Below are 15,897 nucleotides of genomic sequence, written 5' to 3' on the forward strand. Positions count from 1 at the left end.
TGTCCAGGTGCACATGGGAGGCATTTGAGTAACATCAGTGAATACCACGGCCAAGTACTTTTCTCCACAACTACTTTAATCTATGTCCAGGTGAGTGATTACCTGTCCTGTAGTCCCCCACCACTCTTTAGCATCTGACTGCTAGACCCCTGAGAGAGGCTCAGTCCCCACATTTTCTTCTTCTTGCTATTAGGCCCGGCAGCCGTCAGAGAAGGTCCCAGAGTTTCCTGCAGATGGAGTTACCCCAGATCTTGGCCATACTCAGAGTACGCGTGTGGCTGACATCCTCATGTTGGGCAGAGGCTACAGGCAGAGCTGTTCAGTGGCTCATGGATTAGAGGAGGCCCGGATGCTCTGGAAAGACTTCCCCAACAAGGACCCAGAGCAGCAGTAGAAGGGACCAGACTGCAGAAAGAGGGCTCTGACCCACGGCTGCAGGGAAAACAGAGGCAGAGAGATTCAGGGACAAAGTGAGGAAGAATTTGGGGAGAAAGGCAGACAGAGATGAAGAGATAAGGAGAGTCCCAGTTCCCTTCCCAGAGGTCATTAAGTTTATGCCCCAGCTGCCTGTTGACACAACTGAGGCACTGCAGGGTGGGATGAAGTGGGGTAGAGATCTGAGTGAAATCTGGTGATGCTGATCTTTGCTCCTCTGCCCAGACTCTGGTGGGAGAGGCACTGGTGGAGAGGAGTTGGGGATGGGGAGGGGGAATCCTAAACTTTCTCAGTGCCTGAAATGACATCATCAGAACTCAAGCCGGGTTGGAAGCTGGAGACTTGGCTGGTCTTGACTCTGCCACAGATGACTCTGTCATCTGGAGCAAGTCACTTCTGTCTCTGGGCCTCACTTGGTTATGTAACAAGGGCAGTGTTTCCTGTCCCACCGCCTTCCAGTTGATTATTGCGCTGTAAGAATAACGTGAGGCAGGGGCCAGCCTGGTGTGGTGGTTCAGAGTTGGGGTCCAGGCCAGGCTGTCTGGACCCCATCCCTTGCCAGGTCTGTGTGTGGGGCCGCTTGCTTCACCTCTCTGTGCCTCTCTCATCCGTGGAACAGGGGTGATGACTGTATCTGCACCATCAGGTCGCAGTGAGGACTCATGTGCCCGGAACCCTGAGTGGTATTGTGTCATGGAGAAGGGTGGAAGCAAAGTGGAGGCTGAGGCTCCTTCCTGTCCAGTGTTCTGAAAGCCTTGAGGGAGAAGGCAGGACCCCAGGGTGAGGAGCAGCTGTGTTTTTTTCTCTGGGAATGGCCTGTTCCCACCTGGAGAGGTGATGCCTCAGGCAAGCCCTGGCCCAGCAAGTGTTAGAGAAGAGTCGAGTCATGGCCGCAGAGAATCGGGGACCTTCTAGTCCAATATGCTTATGATACAGATAGGGAAACTGAGGTTCAGAGAGGAAAAATTGGTCACAGAGTTGGGGCAGAGCCTGGGTTAAAGCCCAGGCCTCCAGCACCCATGACCTGACCTTGACCTTGGGAGGCAGTCTGAGGGAGTTCTGAGCACAGTTATAGACAGAGGGCTCCCCAGCGGAAGCAGGAGAAGGCCTGGGGAGGCCTTTGTGGCCCTTCCCACTGTCACCTCAGTGCAGCCTGGCGCTCCCTGGGGTCTGATCAGTGACCTCCTGTGAAGGAGGGGCCGGCCCCAGGCCCGGGTGGAGGGGAGCAGGTGTGTCAGCTGGCCCCCTACCACCCACATATACACCGTGTGGGAAAGGTTAGCAACCCCCACAGGTGTCTGCTTAAGAAAGTCTAATTTTTTTTTAAATTAAAAGAGGGTTGTTTTTCATTTAAGGGGGATGTTCACCCAGGAGAGGGTCCCAGACCCAGAGCAGTCAGCTCATCTCTGAACAGAGTCCTGCCGATGCCTGCAGCCCTTACCTGAGTTATCCAGACGGCAGCGCTCAGACTTGCACTGCTTGTCTGCAGGAAGGAAACAGCAAAGAATCAAAGGCTCAATAGACCTCAGGACACAAAGGGGCCCCAGAGAACGTCCCTGACTAGCTCTCGGAGAAACTGGTGCCTTTTCCCCTCATTCTGCTTTCTTACAGTGGGACCACCCTTGCCTGGGTTTGACTAGACCCACGAGCAGCAGGGCCAGGAAGGCCCCAGCCCTCAAAGCCAGGGTGATCTGGGCTCTCCTTCTCCTCCCTTGGCCTGTAACTTTGCCTCCAGGCCGCACCCACCGCTTGTCTCCCCTGTCTTGTCCCAGACAAGGAGGAGCTAGTTTATGTTCTTTGCCAGTCTTTGTCACCTTCCATCGACATGTGTGCTCATGATGCTGTCCAGGGTGGGATCTGAAGCCACAATGGACCTACTCCCACTTGGGAAGTGGTTGGTGGATGCCAACAGCCTGCCTGGCATCCCTCAACCAGGACCAACAGCCCACAGCCCCTTCTGACTAAGGACCTGGGCCCATCCTCATGATTACTCCTCTGCCTGGTTCTGGGATGGTGGAGAGGAAAACACCTGAGAACCCAAACTGCCAGAACCCAAACTGGAGCTTAGGGGGATGGCACCCAAATGCTGTCTCACCACCTCACTGTCACCTTGACCCAGTACAAGCACAGCCCAGGGTTTCGGCTCAGTCAAAAAAACACAGTCCTCTCGGAAACCATGGTGGGGGCCCACACTCATTTCTGGCAACCGCTTCCATCTGGAAGAGAAGCCTGATCAAGTTTGTTTGGCCCTCACGTGGCCAAAAACGCCTGTGCTGGTCAGAAAACCCTCTTCCGTCTCCCAGCAGGCAAGTGGCCAGCTCTGGCTTAGACTGTGTGTGTGGCCCCTGAAAATGGGACGGGGAAGCCCACCTTGTGCACAGCTGCTGGCTGGCACGTGCCCTGCTCACCTTTGATGTACTCGCAGTTGTATGTGCTATGCTTGCCCACTGCCTGGAGGAAGATGCGGGAGGGGCCCTGGGCTGGCCTGCTGGCGTTGATCACCCTGAAGGTCTCAAAGGGAGGGATCAGCACTTCGTCCTCTTTAGGGTTTAAGGAGTAGTCCTTGATTGGGGTCCCAAGGCAGGTCCTGATGCGAAAGAAGGTGTCTTCCCCAAAGTCCTGGGCCACAGTTTTGTTCAGGGATGTTGAGGCAAAGCCCCCCAGCCTGACGGTGGCCCCAGGCCCCGCCGGCCGGAAGCGCACGCCCCGCACCCCTCGGAACACCTGGTGGCACTGGGGTGGAGGCTGGCTGCTGCTCAGCAGCTGCAGGGCCTCGGTCAGCAGGAAGTGGAGTGTCTTGAAGGAGAAGTGCTGGAGGTAGTGGGCCCGGGATTTACCCGCCTCACGCACGGCTTCATTGAATACTTTGTACAAGCGGTCTTGGGCTGTGTAAGCCAGGAGGGCCACCCCGTGCTCTTCTCGGAAGCCCTCGGGGGCAGGCACACGGGTAGGGCTGACGCCCCACTTGGGCCTCCGGGCCTGGCGCTTCCGCCACTCGCTGCTTGCCTGCACCCAGCCATCAGCGTACACTTTGTTGGCCTGGAACTCTGTGTGGTTGAGTTCCGGGAGAGCAGCCGCCATGGCTGCGGCACAGCCAGCATACTGGTCATCAAAGGAGGCCAGGGCCATGTCTAGGGGCATTTCTCGAGAGAGGACGTCTCGTCGTATGACGGGGTGGCTCTGGGCCTGCGAGAGGGGGAGCAGCAAGGATTGAGAGGTTAGGCCCCAGGAGAACAGGAGCCCTGCTATCCAGCTCCCCTCCTCCACTGAGCTGAGAGAGATGAAGGGCCCCAAACACACTTGGAGGGGAAGTGAAGTGAAAGTCACTCAGTCATGTCCACCTCTTTGCAACCCCATGGAGTATACACTCTGTGGACTTCTCCAGGCCAGAATACTCGAGGGGGTAGGCTTTCCCTTCTCCAGGCGATCTTTCGAACCCAGGTCTCCCACATTGTAGGCAGATTGTTTACCAGCTGAGCCACAAGGGAAGCCTGGAGGGAAAGGGGATTGGGAACTACCAGCAATAGATGCCCTGAGACTGGGCTCCAGGGCTGTCCCCTCAGCCTAGCCATCCCCAAAGGAAGCATCCGGCAGGGCTCAGAAGCCAGCAGCTGGGGGATGGGGACAGCAGGGGATGACCATACCTGAAGTGCTTCCATGAGGCCCATGGACACAAGCAGCAGAGACATCATGGCAGGGCTCTGCATGTTGGAGATGACCCTGCTCAAGTCACTCTCTGGGCCTCAGTTTCCTCACCTGGAAAAAGGGAATCCACAGTTCAGTAAGGAGGGATTGGAACTTCCTGGTGGTCTAGTGGCTAAGACTCCACTCTCCCAATGTAGGGGGCCCTGGCTTGATCCCTGGTCAGGGAACTAGATCCTACCTGCTGCAACTGAGAGTTCACGTGCTGCAACTAGAAAGATCCCACGGGCCACAGTGAAGGTGGAGGACCCTGTGTGCCACGAGTAAGACCAGCGTGGCCTAAATGCATAAACCAACAAACAAAAAAACATGAATTGATACCTGGTCTGGGTCACTTACACTGCTTGGCACAGGGTCACAGCGTAGAAATGGAGGCTCAGAAGAGAGAGAGGCCCCTTCTTGCTGGAAGGAACATAGGAGACTTCCTGGAGGAGAACATGTGACTAGGGTCTTATGGGATAAAGAAGCCAGCGAGAGGAGCTCCGCCCATGGCAAAGGTCATGAGGAAGGAGGTTTAGGCATAAGCATAGGCGGGATTGAGCCTCAGGAAACCCCCTGTTCCTGAGCTTCTACCCCCAAAACCAGAATCTGCCTAATTTACTGTTTTATGCTCTCACCTATACCTCTGACTTTATGGGGGGCTGACCCCCATTACCTCCCTCGGAGAAGGAGTTAACTTACAGCTCCAAGATAATAAAAATTCCTGAGCGTGACAAGAGTGTTTCAACTTAAACTCCTCGGAAAGTTATCTAGCCTGCCTGTACAGGTGATTGTTTACAGCCTCCCAACCGTGAGAGGCAGGAGATGTTTTAGACTTACTAAAGGCAGATTCTTTTAAGAAGTTAGAAATTATTAGTATAGTGATTAGGAATTATATTGGTGAAGGGTTTTTCATTTGTTGGGCCAATATTTGCTGCTAAGTCTCCATATTCCCTGTCCTTATGATGACTATAACTAGCATATAGAAGAAATAAGTATTAACCTTTAAGATTAATCATGTTAACCTTCAGTTCAGTTCAGTTCAGTCGCTCAGTCGTGTCCGACTCTTTGCAACCCCATGAATCGCAGCATGCCAGGCCTCCCTGTCCATCACCAACTCCTGGAGTTCACTCAGACTCATGTCCATCGAGTCAGTGATGCCATCCAGCCATCTCATCCTCAGTCGTCCCCTTCTCCTCATGCCTCCAATCCCTCCCAGCATCAGAGTCTTTTCCAATGAGTCAACTCTTCGCATGAGGTGGCCAAAGTACTGAAGTTTCAGCTTTAGCATCATTCCTTCCAAAGAAATCCCAGGGTTGATCTCCTTCTGAATGGACTGGTTGGATCTCCTTGCAGTCCAAGGGACTCTCAAGAGACTTCTCCAACACCACAATTCAAAAGCATCAATTCTTCAGCGCTCAGCCTTCTTCACAGTCCAACTCTCACATCCATACATGACCACAGGAAAAACCATGGCCTTGACTAGATGGACCTTAGTCGGCAAAGCAATGTCTCTGCTTTGTAATATACTATCTAGGTTGGTCATAACTTTTCTTCCAAGGAGTAAGCGTCTTTTAATTTCATGGCTGTAGTCACCATCTGCAGTGATTTTGGAGCCCCCCAAAATAAAGTCTGACACTGTTTCTACTGTTTCCCCATCTATTTCCCATGAAGTGATGGGACTGGATGCCATGATCTTGGTTTTCTGAATGTTGAGCTTTAAGCCAACTTTTTCACTCTCCTCTTTTACTTTCATCAAGAGGTTCTTTAGTTCCTCTTCACTTTCTGCCATAAGGGTGGTGTCATCTGCATATCTGAGGTTATTGATATTTCTCCCGGCAATCTTGATTCCAGCTTGTGTTTCTTCCAGTCCAGCATTTCTCATGATGTACTCTGCATAGAAGTTAAATAAGCAGAGTGACAATATACAGCCTCGACGTACTCCTTTTCCTATTTGGAAACTGTCAGTTGTTCTATGTCCAGTTCTAACTGTTGCTTCCTGATCTGCATACAGATTTCTGAAGAGGCAGGCCAGATGGTCTGGTATTCCCATCTCTCTCAGAATTTTCCACAGTTTCTTGTGATCCACACAGTGAAAGGCTTTGGCATAGTCAATAAGGCAGAAATAGATGTTTTTCTGGAACTCTCTTGCTTTTTCCATGATCCAGGGATGTTGGCAATTTGATCTCTGGTTCCTCTACCTTTTCTAAAACCAGCTTGAACATCAGGGAGTTCACGGTTCACGTATTGCTGAAGCCTGGCTTGGAGAATTTTGAGCATTACTTTACTAGCATGTGAGATGAGTGCAATTGTGTGGTAGTTCGAGCATTCTTTGGCATTGCCTTTCTTTGGGATTGGAATGAAACTGACCTTTTCCAGTCCTGTGGCCACTGCTGAGTTTTCCAAATGTGCTGGCATATTGCGTGCAGCACTTTCACAGCATCATCTTTCAGGATTTGAAATAGCTCTACTGGAATTCCATCACCTCCACTAGCTTTGTTTGTAGTGATGTTTTCTAAGGCCCATTTGACTTCACATTCCAGGATGTCTGGCTCTAGATCAGTGATCACACCATCATGATTATCTGGGTCATGAAGTTCTTTTTTGTACAGTTCTTCTGTGTATTCTTGCCACCTCTTCCTAATATCTTCTGCTCCTGTTAGGTCCAGACCATTTCTGTCCTTTATCGAGCCCATCTTTGCATGAAATCTTCCCTTAGTATCTCTAATTTTCTTGAAGAGATTTCTAGTCTTTCCCATTCTGTTCTTTTCCTCTGTTTCTTTGCATTGATTGCTGAAAAAGGCTTTCTTGTCTCTTCTTGCTATTCTGTTCTCTGGAACTCTGCATTCAGATGCTTATATCTTTCCTTTTCTCTTTGTTTTTCACTTCTCTTCTTTTCACAGCTATTTTTAAGGCCTCCCCAGACAGGCATTTTGCTTTTTTGCATTTCTTTTCCATGGGGATGGTCTTGACCCCTGTCTCCTGTACAATGTCACAAACCTCATTCCATAGTTCATCAGGCACTCTATCCATCAGATCTAGGCCCTTAAATCTATTTCTCACTTCCACTATATACTCATAAGGGATTTGATTTAGGTCATACCTGAAAGGTCTAGCGGTTTTCCCTACTTTCTTCAATTTAAGTCTGAATTTGGTAATAAGGAGTTCATGATCTGAGCCACAGTCAGCTCCTGGTCTTGTTTTTGTTGACTGTATAGAGCTTCTCCATCTTTGGCTGCAAAGAATATAATCAGTCTGATTCCAGTGTTGACCATCTGGTGATGTCCATGTGTAGAGTCTTCTCTTGTGTTGTTGGAAGAGGGTGTTTGCTATGACCAGTGCATTTTCTTGGCAAAACTCTATTAGTCTTTGCCCTGGTTCATTCCGCATTCCAAGGCCAAATTTGCCTGTTACTCCAGGTGTTTCTTGACTTCCTGCTTTTGCATTCCAGTCTCCTATAATGAAAAGGACATCTTTTTGGGGTGTTAGTTCTAAAAGGTCTTGTAGGTCTTCATAAAACCATTCAACTTCAGCTTCTTCAACATTACTGGTTGGGGCATAGACTTGGATAACTGTGATATTGAATGGTTTGCCTTGGAGACGAACAGAGATCATTCTGTCGTTTTTTAGATTGCATCCAAGTACTGCATTTCGGACTCTTTTGTTGACCATGATGGCTACTCTGTTTCTTCTGAGGGATTCCTGCCCATAGTTCTGACAGAATGTGGTCCACTGGAGAAGGGAATGGCAAACCACTTCAGTATTCTTGCCTTGAGAACCCCATGAACAGTATGAAAAGGCAAAATGATAGGATACTGAAGGAGGAACTCCCCAGGTCAGTAGGTGCCCAACACGCTACTGTAGATCAGTGGAGAAATAACTCCAGAAAGAATGAAGGGATGGAGCCAAAGCAAAAACAATACCCAGCTGTGGATGTGACTGGTGATAGAAGCAAGGTCGCATGCGGTAAAGAGCAATATTGCATAGGAACCTGGAATGTCAGGTCCATGAATCAAGGCAAATTCGAAGTGGTCAAACAAGAGATGGCAAGAGTGAACGTCGACATTCTAGGAATCAGTGAACTAAAATGGACTGGAATGGGTGAATTTAACTTAGATGACCATTATGTTAACCTTAGACTAAATTAATTCCTTTCTTAACTGTAACCCACTACACCCTCCCCCTATAGGAATGCAACTCTATCTGGTATCTTCAGAGGGTGGTGCCTGGTTTAAGAAAAATCACCCCTGGAAAATAAGTTTCTGGTTGACTGACCATTATCAGAAAGAAAGGATCATAAAATGTTAGCAGGCCCCCTGGCCATAAGATGATGTAAAACCCCTAAGACCTTTTTTTATACATTTATATGAAGCACCTGATTTTGATAAAGTTCAGGACTGCTGACCCCTGCGTGACTTTAAAATTTCCATTTGTCTCTATGTGTAAAAAAAGGTATATAAGCAAACCTGAAAATAAAGAAAATGGATCAGTTTCCGGAAAGACTGATTCCCCCATGTCGTTCTTTCTTGTTCTCCGTTTTTCTGGCTGAATTCCCACCTGGAGCATGGGTGCTCACCAAGCCTGCTAATTTTGCCCTGGCTTTTAAGTTCCACTCGAGAAGGGGCCCAAGGGGCACCTTCTGATATTCAAGTGGGCGCCGGTGGCCTACGTAGATGGTGCAAGCTTCTTGTCTCCAAGCTTTATTGGTATCCCACGTAAACCAAGTTATTCAGCCTCTTTTTCTCCACTAATTTTCTTACTGCACTATTCCTTTCTAATTTCTCTTTATACTTCTAATTAAATAGCTTTTTCCTAGGATGCCAACTCTGTCTCCACTTCAAATTACCCTGGATCCACCGGGGCTGGACCCTGGCAAATGTGGAGAATAAGGCTTAAGTCAGTGGAGGTGGGAGAGAAAAGACTGGAGTCTGGAGAGGGAAAGATGTTAGGGGCAGCAGGAATGGGAACAGGAACAGTAGTGGAGGTAGGAACTCTCATGATGTAAAGAGTGAAAGACACTTTTTCTAGTGTGGCAGGTGCAGGGTAGGAATGTTGGAAAGCTTGGGGTCAGTCCTGAAGGAGCTTGACTTCCATAGTGAGAGGTCTGGGCTTCCCTTCATGGGGACCTGAGGCTGGAACAGGGCAGATCCAGGAGTGGTCAGCTGGTGAGGCCACAGCAGGACCTCAGGGACAGGCTCAGAGCAGGGCTCCAGGAAGGTGTTCCAGCTTTGGGTCAAGATTGGAACAGTTTCCAAGTTGGTGGTGCTTCTTTATTTCTGTTTATTACCAAGTAACGCAGGTCGGACACGACTGAGTGACTTCACTTTCACTTTTCACTTTCATGCATTGGAGAAGGAAATGGCAACCCACTCCAGTTCTTGCCTGGAGAATGCCAGGGACGGGGGAGCCTGGTGGCTGCCGTCTATGGGGTCGCACAGAGTCAGACACAACTGAAGTGACTTAGCAGCAGCAACAACGCATGCTCATTGTATATGAATGAATCACAACGCCCAAGGCCCCCATTTCTTCTTCTCCCTCCACGTCCCCTTTGCACTATTACCCAGGCCATCTGTTTTCCTGGTAATGGGACCCTTCACGACCTTTTCTTGATGTACATACAAATAATATAATATTTAAGTATATATACCCACATAATTTTCTGTGTGCAGCCTATTTTGGGTTTTCTTACTGTCACTTTTTTCAGAAACAAAAAGGAAACATGCTTACACATACAGGTTCTACAACATTTTCAAAAGAAACAATGTACCATAACTTCCTTCCATATCACATATGCATAGGTACCTTGTCCATTATAATGGCAGCCTAGAATTTCACAGTAGCGTTAGTCCATAATTTATCCAACCATTTCCTTATTGAGGGGCACTTAGTGTTTTTTCCTCAGTCTTTGATATTACACGTGATATTGCAGTGAACAGGTGTGTATATAAATCCTTATCTACCTGTCTGCATGTTTTGAAAGGAAAGATAGCAAGGTGATATTTAAAGGATCTGAATAGTGTTCCTTTAGATAGCCACTGCCAAGTTGCCATCCAAAATGTCCCTCTTCACCTCCCACCAACAGTGGACAAAAGTGCCCTTTTCTCCAAGTCTTTGCCAACACTGGCCATTATGAATCTCTTAATTTCCATTTAATTGGTGGGTGCAAATGGTATCTATCTAATTTACCTCTTGGCTCACTAACAGGAGGGGAGGGGCACACCTGAGGTGTAGCCTGGCATGCTGCAGTCCTTGGGGTCACAAAGAGTCGGACACAACTGAGCAACTGAACTGAACACCTCACTCGGCTTGTGTGGGTGTGTGTCTAAACACACACACACAAGCCGTGAGGTGTGGAAAATGATAATAACATTATGATTCATCCTGCTGGTGAGCAGAGAGGTAAATTCCCCAACTTGGGATGGAACCCCGGGCCCTCAGCAGTGAAACTGCAGTGTCCTAACACTGGACTGCCAGGGAACCCCCATAGCTTTCTTTTTTAATATTATTAAGTTTTAAGTTTCAAAAAGGTAGCACATTTTCATTTTTCATAGTTTATAGTCCACAAGGCATGCAGTGAAATGTCCTTCTCTCTGATTCCTCAACCCCATCCCCTCTCCCCAGAGGCACTAGTGTTCCCATTTCCCATCATCCTGGCAGAGATACTCCAGGCACATATCAGCAGATGCTTAGGTATTTCTGTTTTCCCTCTTTTATCCAAACCATAATATAGTGAGTAGTTTTTTATCTTTGGAGAGCTGATGAAAACGGAAAGTCCCCAGACGATAGATCTGTGTGCCTTCACACAGACCTTACACAACTCTCAGGGTGGATGCACACCCTCCCTAGTCTTGCTTAGGTGAACCATCCCTGCTCCCTGATCCCCTCCTGGTGGGGCCTAAGTTTTGATAGATCAATGACCCTAGGACACGGGAATGTTCTGTGGCTATAATTTTATGTTTCCCAATCTAAGATCGTATCACTGCCAATTCACAGTTTAAATTGAGGTGTGAGCCTCTCTGGACAAGGGAGTTAACAGCACGTTTTCATCAAATTGAACGTTCCAAACTGAACTCCTTATCTTCCCTCCCTCAAAACCTGCTTACTCATTCATTCAACAAAATTCTTTTCAAAACAGTAATAACTTAATTGATTAGTTTCTGTTTGGCTGTGCTGGGTCTCCATTGCTGCACAGGCTCTTCTCTCCTCGCAGCGAGCGGGGGATGCTCCCTAGTTATGGGATGCAGGCTTCTCACTGCAGTGTCTTTTCTTGTTGTGGAGCGTGGGCTCTAGGGCACCAGGGCTTCAGTAGTGGCTGTGCCCAGCCTCCAGAGTGCAGGGTCAGTACTTGTGCTGCACGGGCTTAGCTGCCCTGTGCACCATACGATCAAGGATCCAGGATCTTCCCAGATCAGGGATCAAACCCATGTCTTCTGCATTGGCAGGTGGATCCTATACCACTGAGCCACCAAGGAAGCCTCTCAACAGAAAATTCTTGAGCATCCTGTAATGAGCCAGGAGCTGAGGATAAAACTGTGATCACAGAGCAGAAACAAAACCCATATCCCTGCTTCTGGAAACTCTTTTAAGGTGGAGATGGAGCTGGAGTGAGGAATTTCAAGTAGCGTGTGATGTATGTTACAAGAAGCCAAAGAACCTGATGAAGACACATTTGCAGCAGGAGTGGGTTTAAATGCTGGGCTGTCTAGAGGAGACACGGAGAAGATAGAATTGAAAATGGCATCACAGTGGGGACTAGAGCCTGAGATACGGCTCCCTAGTACCAGGATAGAATGTGAATGGGCAGAGTATACAGCAGAAAAAGCTGCTTGAACTCTGTGGTCTTTTGGAATCCACCAAAGGAACCTGAACTTCTATAATAGATCCTCTTCTTGTGGAAATTCCAGTCCATGGGTTCACTGGGGGCTTTCCTAACTCTGTACTCTCATGAGGGGAACATAGCCCCCCGAACTGGTACTCTAATGCCCTGGTCGTTGTGATTGGTTCACATTTGGACACACAACCTAAGTGAGACACTCAGAGTCCTTCCTGGGATTTGATATTCTTAATAATAGATGGATTTAATATAAAAGAGTATGCCTGCCACTGCTGATTCATAGTATTGCCTCAGCTCATCTTCAGGTTGAAACACATACTGCTAAGTCACTTCAGTCGTGTCCCACTCTGTGCGACTCCAGAGTCGGCAGCCCACCAGGCTCCCCTGTCCCTGGGATTCTCCAGGCAAGAACACTGGAGTGGTTTGCCATTTCCTTCTCCAATGCATGAAAGTGGAAAGTGAAAGTGAAGTCGCTCAGTCGTGTCCGACTCCTAGCAACCCCATAGACTGCAGCCTACCAGGCTCCTCCGTCCATGGGCTTTGCCAGGCAAGAGTACTGGAGTGGGTGCCATTGCCTTCTCCCTGAAACACATGAGCAATGAACAATTCAATCATCTGACAGCTTCCCACCCCTAGCGCTCCATATATTCCTGTGTCCAAGCCTTTCTGCACCACCCTGGGAGCTTGCTCAGGGCAGCCCCAAAGTGCAGGAGATGTCATGTTCCCAGGAACAACTCTCGCCCAGTGAGGGTGGAAGGTCAGATTCCCTAGCCCACAGAGGGTCCCCAGGGAGACACAGCTGACCACAGTGGCCACACACTGTTCGCAAGGGCGCTTGTCTCTCTTCTCTGTCTCACTTTGCCACTCCTGTATTTGTAGTTCCTGAGACCACCTTACAAATAAGATCACTACACCCAAGTCCTTGCCTCTAGGTCTGCTTTGCAGGGAACCCAAACCAGAGAGAAGGCCTTCTTTTGGGGTCAGAGACGATCAGAACATAGCCCAGAACTGTTCCTCCAGCCTGGGCCCCAGAGGAGCAGATGCGGGCCCAGCCCGCAACAAGGAGGCAGCCAGCTGAGGCAGGCTGGCAGCCTGAGGCAGAGCTGCCCATCCAAGCTCACTTTAGCCCATCTACAGTCAACCTGAAGGCCCAGGAGCATGAGAATAAATGTTTGCATGCCACTGAGATTTTGTGGCCCACAGCAAAATGTTCATGCAGCGAAAACAGGAAGCCAACTGCATCTCTCACTGCCTCTCCATTGCCCTGTCTCTGTCCTTCAGAAACACAGAAATCAAAGATTTCAGAGGCTTAGAATAGGGAAAGAGAATTGTGAAGTCAGACTGAGGACGCTGAATCATGTGGCCTAAGGTATCGGTAGTGAGAGTGGACCCTACCTCACTATGTAGAATTTACTGGACATGGTATCTGATGAGATTTAGGAGATGAGATGGGGGAAATCAAGGCTCACACTCAGGTTCCCATGCTCTAAGCTGGAAATAGAGAGGAAAGCAGACTACACTTTGAAATCTCATCTTGCTCATCTCAACACATAGATGATCAATTAAAAATGTACTGAATAAGTGATCACAGAGTTCAGTTTGTCCTGTGTGAACATAGGACAGTTCAGTTCGTCTGCAGGGACCAATGTCTGAGAGGGAGCAGAATGGACATCAAGAGGTGTTTGAGGATCACAGGTGTACTGAAGTCAGGGAGAGATGAGGCCCCTGGGGAAAGAAGAAGGGAGCGCTGCGGAGCAAAGAAAGTGGCTTCAAGCCAAAGCACAGGCAGAGTGAGGCCCTTCCTTGGGTTCCCAGAGACTCTTCAAGTCTGGCCTTTGGGTACCGAGAAATACCCAGGGATCCTTGTGATGAATTTCTCTCCAGGCTTCATCCAGCCCAAGGTAGTTCCTCTGAATTTTCCATCAGGAAAGAGTCATGTAATCTGCCATTCTTGATACTCATCCAGTCACCCAAGATGGTAAACTGGCTTTCCATTCACTCATTGAACATTGAATTGGTCACCCAGGAGTGCTGTGCACAGAATGAGTTCACCTTCCATGGTCCTTCCCTTTCCCCATCACCACCCCGCCCACCCACCAAGGCTCCGGTCAGCCCCTGGCTCCTCCCTGGTCTCCCTGCCTCCACTGTCGCCCCTGCAACTCCACGCTCCCCTGGAGCAGGGAGCACAATGAGTCTGGAGCACAGCTGATGATGTTCCTCACCTGCTTCAGAACCCTCTGTGCCAAACCTGACTGGGAGAAACATCTCAAAATACAGACATGAAAATTATGAGGGAAGGGATGAGAACACTACAAGAATGAAAAAAAAAGGCAATATAACAAAACAAAACTTCCCTCCTAGGCTCAGGACAGAGTGCTGGCATCTGGAGCCCTCTGTGACCTGGCCCTCCCCAACCTCTTCAGCCTCGTGCTCTTCCACCCTTCACACGGATGGCACAGAACGGAGTCCCAGATGAGGCGCTGCTGCTTCCCTCCACGTGCTGGGGCTGCCCTTCTCCTGCTACCCACTCTTCCAGGACTAGCTCAGGGGCCACCTCCTCCAGGAAGCCCTCCGACTCCTCTGGCCTCCTGAATCACCCTGCGCTTTCCTCTGTCACTGGTCATACTGTGCTGCCTTCTGAGTCTGCCTCCCCTCCTGGCCTGTGAGTTCCTTGAGGGCAGGACCAGGTATGACCCCCACTCTGTGTCCCCAGGGCTCAGCCCAAGGCCAGGCACACATGAGGCCTCCTGGTATGTTTGCTGAAAGTCTGAGAGGCTTTCTGGGTGTCGCTAATAATGGAGACCCCTGCAGAGCAGGTGGATTGATGGCCTAGTGACCAGTTCTGGGGCAGTGGTGTGGGGGCCAGAGTGGCAGGGAGGGCCTGGGAAGTCAGGAAGTGGAGGCACTGGCAACCCCTTTTCCTCTCCCAGCTGCTGCCCTTCTGTCCTTCCTTCATCCTGCTCAGGGCACCTCTCCTGTCAGTTTCCCCTCATCCAGGCCCATGATGAACATCCCCTACTGGGGGTATTTCCTAGTTTACTTTAGCCTTGTTTTGTGTGAACTCCCTAGAAGTTTCAAACTGGGTTTTGGGCCAAAAGCATTAAAGCTGTGACCTAACCCTGTGCTCAGTTGCTCAGTCCTGTCCAACTCTTTGCAACCTCATAGACTATAGCCTGTCAGGCTTCTCTGTCCATGAAGTTTCCCAGGCAAGAATACTGGAGCAGGTTGCCATTTCCTACTCCAGGGGGTGTTCCCAATGCAGGGATCTAACCCACGACCCTGGGTCTCCTGCATTGGCAGAGGGAGTTTCACCACCAGCACCATCTGGGAAGCCCTACAGGGACTGGGACTCCAAATCCCTCCCTAGAAATCCCCAAGTTTCCCAATGGCCTCAGCCTCCCTTAGTATCTCAGACCTCTTTGTCAAATATGCAATGGTCTGCATGTTGGTGTCTGCCCAAAATTCATAGACTGGAACCCTACTGCCTGATGTGATGGTATTAGAAGGTGGGGCCTTTGGGAGATCATTAGTTCATAATTCATGAGCCCTCATGACTTGGGATTGCTGTTCCTATAAAAGACACCCCACAGAGCTCCCTAGCTTTTCCAACTTGAGAGGGCCCAGTGGGGAAGTGCTGGCTATGACCAGGAATAGAGCCGTCATCTGATCAGGCTAGCACCCTGATCTCAGACTTTCAGCCTCCAGGACTCTTTTATTTGTATATATTTGTTGTTGATAAGATACCCAGTCTGTGGTATTTTTGTTATAGCAGTCTGAACAGACAAAGATAAAAGGTTTCTTGAACCTTTTCTTAATGATTGCTATAACTCTACCAATAACACCCCCAATTTTGCATTTCAGAAACTGCTTTCTGTGGCCAGTGCCCAGGAGGAGGGCCGTATGCCCCTTACCTAGACTTTCTCCGGGGCTTGGAAGCTGGTGTTGGT

At 49.3% G+C, this 15,897-nt stretch overlaps 1 protein-coding gene across 2 annotated transcripts; it reads right to left on the reverse strand.

The window, feature by feature from the left end:
* Window positions 1-55: 55 nt before the first annotated feature.
* Window positions 56-15,897, reverse strand: LOC114118292 (GPI-linked NAD(P)(+)--arginine ADP-ribosyltransferase 1-like). 2 transcript variants are annotated; one of them, XM_060399400.1, is made up of 5 exons: window positions 15,862-15,897; window positions 4,080-4,191; window positions 2,844-3,621; window positions 1,877-1,918; window positions 56-432 (listed from the first exon to the last, which is right to left on the reverse strand). In XM_060399400.1, the coding sequence occupies exons 2-5, from the start codon at window positions 4,140-4,142 to the stop codon at window positions 335-337; spliced, it is 981 nt and encodes a 326-aa protein (XP_060255383.1). In that variant the 5' UTR covers window positions 4,143-4,191; window positions 15,862-15,897; the 3' UTR covers window positions 56-334. The 2 variants fall into 2 exon arrangements, with proteins under 2 accessions (XP_060255383.1, XP_042089088.1); XM_042233154.1 differs by lacking the exon at window positions 15,862-15,897 and adding an exon at window positions 4,477-4,565.

This window comes from Ovis aries, chromosome 15, assembly GCF_016772045.2.
Source record: "Ovis aries strain OAR_USU_Benz2616 breed Rambouillet chromosome 15, ARS-UI_Ramb_v3.0, whole genome shotgun sequence".
Classification (NCBI taxonomy): Eukaryota; Metazoa; Chordata; class Mammalia; order Artiodactyla; family Bovidae; genus Ovis; species Ovis aries.

Excerpts from the sequence above, each read along its gene's own strand:
- LOC114118292 (XM_060399400.1), bottom strand. The coding sequence starts at position 4,142 with ATGCAGAGCCCTGCCATGATGTCTCTGCTGCTTGTGTCCATGGGCCTC. Across the intron at positions 3,622-4,079 it reads GCCTCATGGAAGCACTTCAG|GCCCAGAGCCACCCCGTCAT; the intron begins GTATGGTCATCC and ends CCCCTCTCGCAG. Across the intron at positions 433-1,876 it reads CTGCCGTCTGGATAACTCAG|CCGTGGGTCAGAGCCCTCTT; the intron begins GTAAGGGCTGCA and ends TTTTCCCTGCAG.